The sequence below is a fragment of the Brachyhypopomus gauderio genome, chromosome 14 (assembly GCF_052324685.1).
Source record: "Brachyhypopomus gauderio isolate BG-103 chromosome 14, BGAUD_0.2, whole genome shotgun sequence".
Classification (NCBI taxonomy): Eukaryota; Metazoa; Chordata; class Actinopteri; order Gymnotiformes; family Hypopomidae; genus Brachyhypopomus; species Brachyhypopomus gauderio.
The window spans coordinates 22,092,788-22,105,410 of NC_135224.1; the positions used below are offsets into that span (position 1 = coordinate 22,092,788).

The following is a 12,623-nucleotide window of genomic DNA, read 5'->3' on the forward strand; positions in this document are numbered from 1 at the left end:
TACCTAAAATGAAGGTTCGCACGCGTCTCTGTCTTCTCAGTGCCATCTCAGCCCCCTAGTCCTCTGGAGCAGTCTTAACTTTTCGGGAGAGTAAGAGTAATTCTTATACTTGAGAGTTTTGATAACAGACACTTACAATTAACTCTGTGAGTAGGAGCAAATCTAAGAATTTTTCAGCACTTAAGTCCAAAATTCCACTCTAAGAAGTTTGATAAATACGGGCCCAGGTCTTTATGTTCTAAAATTGATTTTCAAATAAAAAATATTTTTTTTTTAATTATTTTATTTAAAACTTTTGATACTTCAGTCATTTGAGGTTATGCAAAGCACTAACAGGAACACTGTGGAAGTAACTAAAATATTGAGATCTTGTCTAAATGATATGCGGTTGGTGGGAACTACTTTTTCTTCCGCCTGGGTCAGTGCATAATGCGTAAGTACTGCGGCACGCTCACACACACAGACGCTCACTCAGTGTACTAGGGCGCTGTACGTACGCAAGACGCAAGAGAAGTCATGTGTGGAGCTATTTCAGCCCCACAATACATTACTATTTTGCATAATGAGGCTACTAAACCAATCAGCTTGAAGTCGCCATATTACGCCCTCTGACGTTTCTAGGAAGTAAACATGAAACTAACGAGCTAACTGTGATGCCCGCTGTTCGTTTACAGAGGGCCACGCAGTTATAATTCAGCTCAATACCAGTTTCAAATGACAGCTAAATTGACTAATCATATCTTCCGTCTTAATGGGCGAGCTTAACTGTAGCCCGCTGTGGCGACGCTAGCTGTCGTTAGCGTACCACCGTTAGATAGTTTCCACTCGCGTTGTTTACATATTCCGCTCCCGAGGAACACGGAGCTGTGAACCTTATTTTGTTGGAACCTTATTTTTGCTTATCTAGTACATATGTTATTGGTTTATTGGGTTTCTAAAGCTGTAATGTCGTCTCAATTTTTATTATTTATTATTTTTTAATGGCTTAGGTACACGCACCACTTCGTCGTTTGGTGTAAGGATGGTACCATATTTCCGGTTGGTATGCGGAAGTGCAGATGTTTATGGCCGAGTCTATGAAATTCACAAGGTGCCTGTTGGAGTTACCGAAGTTTACCGTCAACGATGTGCGTCGTATTGTCAGAGCATCAAGTACAACGCCACAGAGTACACTTGAAAAGGGTTTCAAGTTCTACGTTTCATCCTACCTCTGCAATTTTGAAGGTAAGTGGCTGACGCTAGTTAGCTAGCTAGCCTGAGGTGGCAGTCTAATGAAGTGATGTTGTTTTTAGTAACGAACCGACCTGTCCTAGTACTAGAAATGCCTTTTAAAAACATGTTTGTATTTCTGATGGAAGTATCAGGCAAAAGTAAGGCTAACGAGATAACAGTGAGGGCTCACTGCTACAGATCTATGAAGAAAACAGATACGCCACACCAGCTGAGAGTAGGACTGGTTAAAATGACACGAGTTCTGTTCAGTGTCACGTTCAAAGTTCTGTTGAACAAGTTCAAAAGTTAGTTCAACACAAGTTCAATCTTTTATCCTTGCTCTTACTTCACGTAAGCTGTGATAGCCATAGGCATTGGTTTTCAAAGCTTACAATGGTAGCCAAATGCAGAGTAGCTGAGTGGGAATCATTAGCAGTCTGTTTTGCCTATAGTAAACAAATGGGAGTTTATTTTACAGTTCGAGCTATTGTTATCTACCTCTATGACTCAAAAGCAGAATATAGTCCACCTCAGCTATTCTTCAAACTGCATTTTCTAAAATCTGTCAATCTGTCTTTCAAATCTTTTATCTTAACTTCTTTATTAACATATGGCTTCAACACTTACACCTATTAACATATTCTGATAACACTCTTCAAGAAGCAGTTGAAGTAAAACCTGCACTGTTCTGTTGTTGGTGGTGGAAACAACAAAATAATATAAATATAAGTAGGCCTGTTTCACTCCTATGTGTAAGCATTTCATCTGGAGTGAAAATGAAGTTTAAATCTAAAATATATTTACTTTATAGTTGCTCAGTGAACTAGTAGATTGAACCATGCACAACACTGTAGAATAGAAAGACAGTATAGCCAAGTGTTTTAAGAGTGGTGCAAAACAGCACAAACGTTACATGAGACAATAGACAAGTGACATTCACCACTAACAACATGATGGGACAGATACTGCGCCTATTGACATTGCTGAAGTCTTCTTTTCAAGATATTAAATTTTGCCTCTTGTGTATTTCAGAGGACATTACGTGATTCAATGCCAGTTGTGCTCATTAACAGCAACTGCTCTTGTGTTGCTGGTTGCGGAATCTGCAACCACTTGGTTTTTTGCATTGCTTTTCCAGACTGCTCATTATTCTGAATCTGGCATGTCTGTCGTGCCTCCTGTCCTTTCATGCACACAGACAGAACAGAAGTGGCATAAACCACCAACAATGGTTTGTCTTATTTCATTATTTAATGTTAGTTAATGTATCACAGTCACTTTACTAACACCATCTTTTAAATTAATAGGGGGTGAAGCCTGGACCCGTGGATGCCATGGTTGTCCTAAAGCCAAAACCAGGTGCTACTACAGCCAGTGGAGTTAGGTATGTAGTACCAAGTTTAATAGGCAGATTACAGTGTGTGGTAAAAAAAATAAATGCTTTTGATAATCTGATAAGACCCTGTTCTCTTCAAAATTTAATTTAGCCTCGTTGTACTTCAGATGACATGTGATATGTGATTCACAATCAGTTGTGCTGGTGAACAGATTACAATGTGTAATAATAAATGTTATTCACTCTTCTTTTATTTCAGAAGTACACTTTTCAAGGGCTACAGCGGTGAGCTCCCACACCGGGCCACCCTCAATCCTGGACCAGTCTACGCTGGAATGAAAGCAGATTCTCTTCCACTCATCTGCACAATGAACATCTCGCCTGACAAGCCACTTGTGGACTCCATCTTTGGGAAGGTACAAGTTGGCAGTGTACTGTCCTATCAACAACCACCACCTCCATCTGACAGTGTTGTCATACATGAGGATGCACCCCCATTCCCGAGTCTGCCACTAGAATGTTACCATCTAAGCCCACCTGAATATTCATTTGTGCCAACACACCAAGAACAGCTACACCTAAGCTCACTTTCTGTGACCTTGTCACAGTCACACCTTATTGAGGAGGCAACAAGATCCCAAAGTGCTACACCTGAGTGTCATTCACTTAGGAGAGAAAGAGTGACTGCCTCACATTTCAGAGAGGTGAGCCACGTTAGAGGTCCAGGTGCTGCAGAAAGCCTGGCAGAAAGGATAATCCGAGGGACACGACAAACAGCACATGTGAAGAGGGGACTTGAAATGGAAACGGGGGCCTTAAAGGACTATGCAGTTCTGAAAAACTTGACCAAGTGTGGGCTAGTGATTCATCCAGATGCATCTTGGCTGGGTGCATCACCTGATGGACTTGTATATGACCCACTTGAGCATCCATCATTTGGGCTTGTTGAAATTAAGTGCCCAAATGCACAAAGCTATGTAGACTGCAAATTCCTCAAAGTGGCACAAGGCCTACACAGATTGAAGGAGAGCCATTGTTATTATTGGCAAATCCAGGACCAGTTATTGATTACTGGTATGCAGTGGTGTGATTTAGTTATCTGTGCCCATGATGATATTTTTGTGCAGCGAGTTTACAGAGATAGCAGTGTATTAGAAGAGGTGAAAAGGAGGTGTGACATGTTTTTCTTTAACACTTACATGCCAAAATACCTCTCTATGCCCAAGCAATAGAAAATCATAATGAAGACATGAACTCATAAACAATTAAAACAATTTCAATTTATTCTGTCAATTGTATTACTTTTGTATTCATTAAATTTTTTTACAAATACAGTAAAAGTTAAGAAATACATAATGTTGTATTGTGGGATAGCCCCTCATGCGCCATGAGGGGCTATCCCAATCAACCCTTTGAATGTACAGTGTGATTTATAAGTGGAAAACACTTCACTCTGGAGGAGAAGGGAATTTGGAGTTTGACATCTCAGTTCTGTGCAATCAAAAATTATTTGAGTGTCAGCGTAGTCCTGAAACACATCTGGGAGGTGAGTTTTCACAGTGTCCACATCTAACCAAATAGAAACAGCTCCCAATACAGTATAAAGGAAGTTGGCCCAGATGATAATAATACGACTAACAGTTGACCGATGTATTCTAAATCTGTGGGCCAAATCCTTTTGCATCAGTCCCAATGACAGGTAGTTCATGAAGAGCAAAAACTCATCAATTGGTTGAAGAACCTGGGGAAAAAATACATTATCCTATTGTCATATTCCATTATGACTATTAAAACTTCTTTTGATGTAAAGATTAATTTGAAAATGATGACATAACATGCTTTGTATGGACAACACGAAAACATTTACCGTTGCACTGGCAGAGTGAGGGACCTGATCAGTCTTCTCAACAGTCTGTGCTCTTGTAACCCGTATGATGTTGTGGGTGGCTGGCTCTATTTGCTTCCAAAAGCCCATCAGGTGGGCATGGCTTGCAAATCTGTGGAATATAAAAGTTATATATAAAGTGATATAATGGCTAATTCATTCACAATGTATTTCAGACACAAGAGAAGGCCCATCCGTATACTGTGTCCTGCCATATTTTTTATTTACCTGGTAAAGAATCGTATGCCGTCATCAGAGGCAGAAAACCGCTCCAAACAGAACTTGCTGCTGACAGTTAAGTCTTCGATTTGTTTTCGGAGCCTTGGTATCTCCTCGCGCAGCAGGCTCATTACTGACGCAGTAGTCATGTTCATGACACGGTAAGGGGTCATCATCATCATGGTCAGTCTGCATCTCTGTTAGATCAGTGTTGGGTGGACGCTCTGTTCTTTCCCATACTCCAGGTCGTGGAGTTGGAATAGTATAGTTATTCCATTGAAATAGCACAGGAAAAGCTCCAGGTCGCAGTCGTCGTCGTCCTGCAGGAGTGGGAGGTTCGAGCAGCGATAAAATGTCGCAAACACACTCGGGAAGTACTCGTGATAATAAAATGATCTCTCCTGATCTTAACCACCCATTGTTTCTGCAGTTCTGAGTCCTTTGGAAAGGTGTGGAAGCTCAGGTAGGAATTACACCTTGTCGATGCTGTGCACAATGGTACACAGCAGTGGTGGTTGGACCTGCTGTCTGTACGTTGTTGAAACGATACTTTTTTTTGTTTAACTGTCATGTTTAGGACACGTAAACGGACAGGAGATGAAGGAAACTTCCAAGTAAATAACAGTAAATATGCTCGTTACAAGACTGGTGAAGTGAATAGCTAGCACAGTGTACGCTTTCAATGGCTACCGGATGTCAACAACCATCCTAACCTTTTAGCGGAAATTACGTCACTTAACAGCGTGCACATAGGCCATTGTCCCCTGATTGTCCTCATGTATTATTGTTTGTGTGTATTTGTAACTTTCCATATTCCCCAGTAATTGTTCTAGGTAAAGACACTCTTGAACAGTAGAAGCAAGTGCCATATACTCTGCTTCGCATGTGGAAAGTGCAACAGTAGGTTGCTTCTTCGTCTTCCATGAAATAAGTGCGCTGTTCTCACTTAGGCTCACACAGTATCCTGTTGTACTGCGGCGATCACTGGTATCAGCCGCCCAGTCTGCATCGCTGTAGGCTTGTATACCAAGATTCTCAGTGTTGTTTCTCCTAAAGGTTAAATCTTTGTTTGATGTTGTACCTTTAAGGTATCGCAGGACATGTTTCACAGTGACCCATTGCTCCTGTGTAGACTCAGCTAGGTACTGTGACAGCCTGCTCACCACAAAACTCAGATCAGGCCTAGTGCAGGTTGTCAGGTATATCAGACTGCCCACGGCCTCTCTGTACATGCTGATATCTGTCATTTTAACTGCATCATCACTGTATTCAAGCTTTTGCTCACAAGGAGTTTCTCTTACCCTACATTCTGACATGTTAAAACGCTGTAGAATTTTGTTAGTGTACTTTTCTTGTGACATCTTAATACACCCATCAGAAAAATCAAAATTTATACCAAGAAAATGCTTGAGTTGCCCCAAATCCTTCATCTTGAATTGCTGTGCAAGCATCCCTTTCACTCTTTTCAATTAATTTCCATCCCTTGCAGTGATGATTAGGTCATTGAACCATACAATTATGATCACTTTCCCTTCTTTTGACTCTTGAGAATATACACAATGGTCAGCTTGGTTTTGTGTAAATCCATTTTCTGTTAAACAATTATGTAAAACCCTATTTTACTCGTTAGGTCTGCTGTTGGTGAAAACGTTTCCCCATAGTCTACTCCAATGGGGAAGCAAGTGTGCGGGACAGAACAAATACATTGTTGCTTATGTCATATTTATCAAAATGTGTTGTACTTATTGTCTGTTGAATTGTCTTACTCTCCAAAACATTTAGACCCAATGCCTGGGTCATTAGATGCAAAAGTGCTGAACATGTCGTCAGAGCTGGCCCTGACCAATGTGGTGCCCTAGGCGAGATTTTGGTTGGTGCCCCCTGCATCATCAATCATTGTGTTGATTGTGTCACTATTAAAGAAACAAATAAAAAGCAAATGACTTAAATATTACCATATAACAAGCAATAAATATAAAGGTGTTGCACAAAAAATATTTTAAAACTATTTTACATAACGTAGTGCAGAGAACAACTTTTAAATATTAATAATAAATAAAAAATAAAAATAAAAAAACAACAACTACCACCAGTGCAAATCAGGTCAATTTGCCTACTGCAACATTATTATTTCAAAAGTGCATTCGCAATGAACAGAGGAGCATATGTGTGTTTTAGTATATATTTATTTTAAGCTAAGCTAATCATAGCACCTACTAGGATTGGGCAGTATGATGACTCTTTTCACTAAGATCATACAGAGGGGAAAAAGCCACAATGACGATTGAGTGTTGTGAGTCAAGCGAGCTGGTTTCAAAGAAAAACACAACAGCTACAGATTGGCAACATTTTGGATTTGTTTCAAATAAAAAGGAGACCATTGGAGCACGCCCCCACAATTTTAATTCGATAATATGATTGGTTGATAAAACTGCCAATCTATAATAAGCTCTCAATGTAAAAGGGCCTTTCTTTCTTTTACCTAGAAACAACAGTGTAAAATATTCTGATTGGTTGATTTTTTATTTCACCGCTGAGGTTTTTTCCAGCACAAGTACGAAAAGTGGATTTGAAAGCCAATTTATAGGAAAAATACAAATTATTGGTGAAGCGTTATTAACATATGTTACATATAATAGACAAAGCATCCTTTTTAAGATCAATTAACCTTCGGAGAAGGCGTTGAAGTCCCTGACGATTCGCCAATGGTATAGTGTTAATTCACCACATATTACCATTATATTACCTGTTTTTCTGCCTTTTTGAGGTCTTTACAGGGAGATGTCACTCACTCTGCGGTGTACAGAGAAACAGTAACGAGGTGCGCAGAGCGCGCGGGGGAGGGCGGGTTGGCGCGCGGGTGATAGCAAGGTGTGTGTTGTTATTATAAGAATTATTAATTTGACTAATATTATTAAACAATGAAATTATGATTATGTGGACTTTGCTTGTTTTCACATTTATTAATTGTTCATTTGTTTAAAAAAAAAAAAAAAACCGCATGCACGCGAGCGCCCCCCTGGACAGCCGGCGCCCCTAGCATTTGCCTATGTCGCCTAATGGAAGGGCTGGCCCTGCATGTCGTCATAATCTCTAAGACATCATTTCACTTTTTTTTGTTGTCGTTACATTTTGGTAATTTTTTCCTAACTTGATTAAATTATTCGCAGGTGAACATTCAGATACAGTAAGAAAGGGAATTTGTGAAGGTTTAGATCAGGGGTGCTCATTACGTCGATCGCGATCGACCGGTCGATCGCGAAGGAAGTGTCGGTCGATCGCGAAGGAATGTGCGTAGATCGCGTCACATAAAATAGTAGTAGACGAATCGCACATCTGCACTGACGGTTGTATTTTGATTGACATTCACGGTAGCCAATCTGCAATCCACTCAACAAATTACGTTTGCCACCCCCCCACCCCCCCCCCGCTCAACATACTACGTTCGCCGCCACCCCGGTAGATCTTTCTGACTTGGTCATCTTATAAGTAGCTCGCAAGCTGAAAACTGTGGGCACCCCTGGTTTAGATCAACCAATGGTCTCAACTACAGGTCAGAGGTGTGTCTCATGAACCTTTACTGTAATTGGCAAACATTTATAGAGGCTAAACACTGCAGTATCACAAAGTCTCATAATGGAAACACAAGGCCATGTGCAGGGTGAACAGCCAAGAAGAGGAGTAAGACTGTGTGGTGTAAGGCTGAGGGGACAAAACAGTGAAATAAGGGCAACAATTGTGGACCATGTTGTACATGTAAGTCATGGTTTTACAATGGCTGAAGCTGGTCACTGGGTGCAGCTGAATATTGGAAGAACAACTGTGTCTGTGTTCAATTGTTCAAACATTTCATAGAGAAAATGTATGTAAATTCAGAAATGTGTATATTCTCTGGAGGCTGTATGTGCTCAGGTTGTTTTGAATGTGTAGAGTAAGTTTCTAATTTTGCAGTTTTTCCTGTCAGCTGTCTGTCTTTTCTGAATTTCAATCAGATTTGTTTTTGTCAACAAATTGCAGTGCAAACAATACAGTCAAACAATATTGCTGTACAAAAGTGATTCCAGGCCAATTTCTTTCTATCAGTCTCCCACATAGTCATGTGTAACTTTGTGTTCTGTGTAACTTTGTATTTTGTGTGTAACATGTATTGTTTCATTTGATATACCACAGAATGTGCAGCATTCTTGAAATCAAAATCTTAGCTAGTTTCCATCAGAATGTACTTACAGTCTGCACTGACTGTGACTTATAGTTGCACTGACAACATGACTATGTGACGGGCAGGTGTGAGCAACAAAAAGGAAGCGATCACGCCAAGTCTCAGGGAAAAAGGGTGGTTTAATATAAAGTGTGCAAACCTAAAACCCGTGCAATAGATCCGAATTAAGGATATAATGACCAGCGGTCAACTGGTACAAAGACAAGACATATATAGACAGACAAACGACCATCAGGTGGGAACGGATCACGGGCTCCGCCCACCTGAGGGGCGTACACGACGTCACACAACAACAACAACACAGCCGCTGTGGACAGAGGCGGCCGGTAGGGGGCCGCCTCACCGTGACAGACCCCCCCACCAAGCCGCACTCCCCTCCACTGGGTGTGTGGCACACAGCGGCTGCACAACAACACGAAGGGGCAGGAAGGCAAGGACAGGCAGGGACACACCTCCTGCAGTCCACGAGCTGAAACACAAAACACATAACATTAGTCAGCTCACCTCCCTGGGCGGGACCCTGGACCGACTGGGCCGTCAACAAGACAAAACCACGCCCCGGTCGGTCACAGGGCCCTCACGCCCTAACCGGCCTTAAGCCGCATAGCCCCACAGGTGCGAGGACGGCGGGCCTCGGCTCCTTGTCCGTCCGGGGTGTATGTGTGTGCAGGTTACCTCCCTGGGGCGTGGCTACGTCACCTCCAGGACCCCGTAGAAGGGTCTCCGTCCTGTGCAGGAGCTCTTCAGACCGGAGCCCCATGGTCCCCAAACATCCGGGGGCCCCAGCCCTCTAGGGAGGGGCTCTTTCCGACCGGGCTCCGGTCACCCCACAACATAAGGGGGCTCCTGCCAGCTGGAGACCCCCACAAGGTCCAGGGATGCCATGATTCAACGCCAGGGAGAAGCACCTGCACATAAAACACAAATGCACACACACACCAACACAGAACACAAACGCGCACTACCCTGATCCCCCCTCCAGGGGGGAGGGGTCTCCATCCTAACTCAGGAGAACCCCCCATTTACCTGGTCAGGGCCTCCCTCGGGAGTGACGCCCTCCGTGCCACACCCCATGGCACGGGACCACAGCCGGTCCCCCCCCCAAACACACATTCAGGGGGAGGAGCATGCGTGGAATTACACACAAACATTAGACAACACGTTAGGACACAACACACACGCAACTACTAGACAAACAAAACAGTGTACAAACAGACAGACGGGACCCACACATGCGCGCTCTACATACACATACACAATAGTGACGCGCCGCTCCAAGTCGCAGTCGCTCCCCACATAAAACACAAGACACACGGGGAGCGAGGCGACAGTGACGAGCGGCGACCGCGTCACACATGAAACATTTAACATGAAACAACGAGCACGCACACAGATCCACACGTCCGTCAACATGTACACATTTTTCCCACACAAAACATGAAGAGCGCTCCCAGGGAAGACGTCCTGGTCCTCGCCGCGCCACAAACACAAACACGGCGGAGCTCTTCAAACAAACAAACAAACAACAAAAACGAAGAGTATTTCCAGGGCGAGAGCCCTGTCCCTCGCCGTGCCACAAACAACACAAAAGCACGGCGGATCTCTTCAAACAAACACCACGCAGACAAACACTTACCACGAGACATGACCACGAACGAAGGAGAAAGAAAAAGAGACTCGGCGGCTTCCGAAGGGTGGCTGGTCATTCTGTGACGGGCAGGTGTGAGCAACAAAAAGGAAGCGATCACGCCAAGTCTCAGGGAAAAAGGGTGGTTTAATATAAAGTGTGCAAACCTAAAACCCGTGCAATAGATCCGAATTAAGGATATAATGACCAGCGGTCAACTGGTACAAAGACAAGACATATATAGACAGACAAACGACCATCAGGTGGGAACGGATCATGGGCTCCGCCCACCTGAGGGGCGTACACGACGTCACACAACAACAACAACACAGCCGCTGTGGACAGAGGCGGCCGGTAGGGGGCCGCCTCACCGTGACAGACTAATTATTTTGACTGCCTTGTTCATAGGCAATGGCACACAGACTAGATACTCTGATGGCACTGACAAATTGACTGACCTAAATATTTGCTTTTGACGCAAAAACAAAGAATTTTGAGTGAATTATGTGCTTTGCAACTGTTTTGAAAATCATGATGAGAGAAATGTACCAAATCGACTGAAAAAAACTGTAAATCAAATCTAGCTACCACCAACTCTCTATCTCCACAAATATGGACTTGTGCTAAAGGGCCACCCAGTGGAGGATGGGTTCTCTTTAGAGTCTTGGTCCTCCCGAGGTTTTTTCCTAATCCCCACCATCATAGGGAGTTTTTCCTTGCCACTGTTGCCTTTGGCTTGCTCATTAGGGATCTGGACCCATACGATTGTAAAGCTGCTTTGTGACAACATGTTTTGTAAAGTGCACTATATAAATAAATTTGACTTGACTATCTATCTATCTCTCTATCTCTCTCTCTCTATCTCTCTTTCTCTGCAGAGATGGGTAGAGGTTCACCAATCTGTCAGTATTGCATCTAAATATTTTCTAAAAAGAAGTGCAAATATTTTAGCCAAGACTGTATACAGTTTTATATTATTAGTCAAAAACGTTCTAATCACTTACTTTAAGTCAATACAATGAATAAGATATGAACTGATTTTAAATAAGAACCCTGATTACAAAATGCAAAACAGAATGTACATTTCCTAGGACATATGTTATGAAGGTGTAGTTGGTGCAGTGAGATTGCTGTTTATCCATTTCTATTCTTATTGTGCTTTATTTCAGACCAACATGCTGTCACTAAGTGGAGGCCACACAATAAAGAGAACGATATGGTGGATCTCCAGCAAGGTCTTCACCCCAAACCTGGCAAAAAGCCTTAACTGGTGTGGCAGGGGATACAAGCGAGGATTAAAACAGACAGCCTGTGGACAGCTTGTTATTTGGTGAGTATATTGGAACGACTTACATGTTACATTTTTAGCTTTAACATGAAGCGCATAGCATTTACGGACTCTTATAGGTCATGTGGTTTTTAATAACGGATACATTAGATGATTTATTTCTTACATGCAGTTTAATTAATGTATTCAGGGTAATACAGCTGATAAATGTGTAGCCCTTACAGTTGTGATCAAATTTATTCAACCCCCAATGCTGCGAAGGGTTTTATGGAATTCAGTGCACATTTGTAATTGTGTTCATAATGAAATCTTACAAGGACTTGTTAAAGAACTAAATGCAACTAAGATAGCATCAATTTTTTTTGTCATAAAGTATTAAATGGCCTTTTTGTGATTTCTTCATTGACACAATTATTCAACCCCTTTACGACTGCCACTCCTAAGAACAGAGGTTCATTCCAGTGTTTTCCATCAGGTATTGAAAACATCTGTGGATGTCAACGAGCAGCAATCAAGCATGATAAGCACCAATTAGGCAGATTTAAAAGGACTGTGATACTCAGCTCCTTCTAGACATCTACTGGTGTGATTCCAAGCATGGTGAAGGCAAGAGAATGGTCCCAGAAGACAAGAGAAGAGGTTATTGCTCTTCACAAGAATGGCAATGGATATAAAAAGATTGCGAAGTTGTTAAATATTCCAAGAGACACTATCGGAAGTATCATTCGCAAGTTCAAGTTAAAGGGCACAGTGGAAACGTTACCTGGTCGTGGCAGAAAGAAGATCCTGACCGCGACTGCTGTGCGCTACCTGAAGCGTAATGTGGAGAAAAATCCC

General features: G+C 42.4%; 1 protein-coding gene across 1 annotated transcript; it reads left to right on the forward strand.

Moving 5' to 3' along the window:
* Nucleotides 1-643: 643 nt before the first annotated feature.
* On the forward strand, nt 644-11,832 carry LOC143474599 (uncharacterized). Its single transcript, XM_076972100.1, has 7 exons — nt 644-880; nt 990-1,224; nt 1,359-1,447; nt 2,351-2,443; nt 2,520-2,596; nt 2,808-2,964; nt 11,668-11,832. The coding sequence occupies exons 2-7, from the start codon at nt 1,059-1,061 to the stop codon at nt 11,830-11,832; spliced, it is 747 nt and encodes a 248-aa protein (XP_076828215.1). The 5' UTR covers nt 644-880; nt 990-1,058.
* The last annotated feature ends 791 nt before the right edge of the window (nt 11,833-12,623 follow it).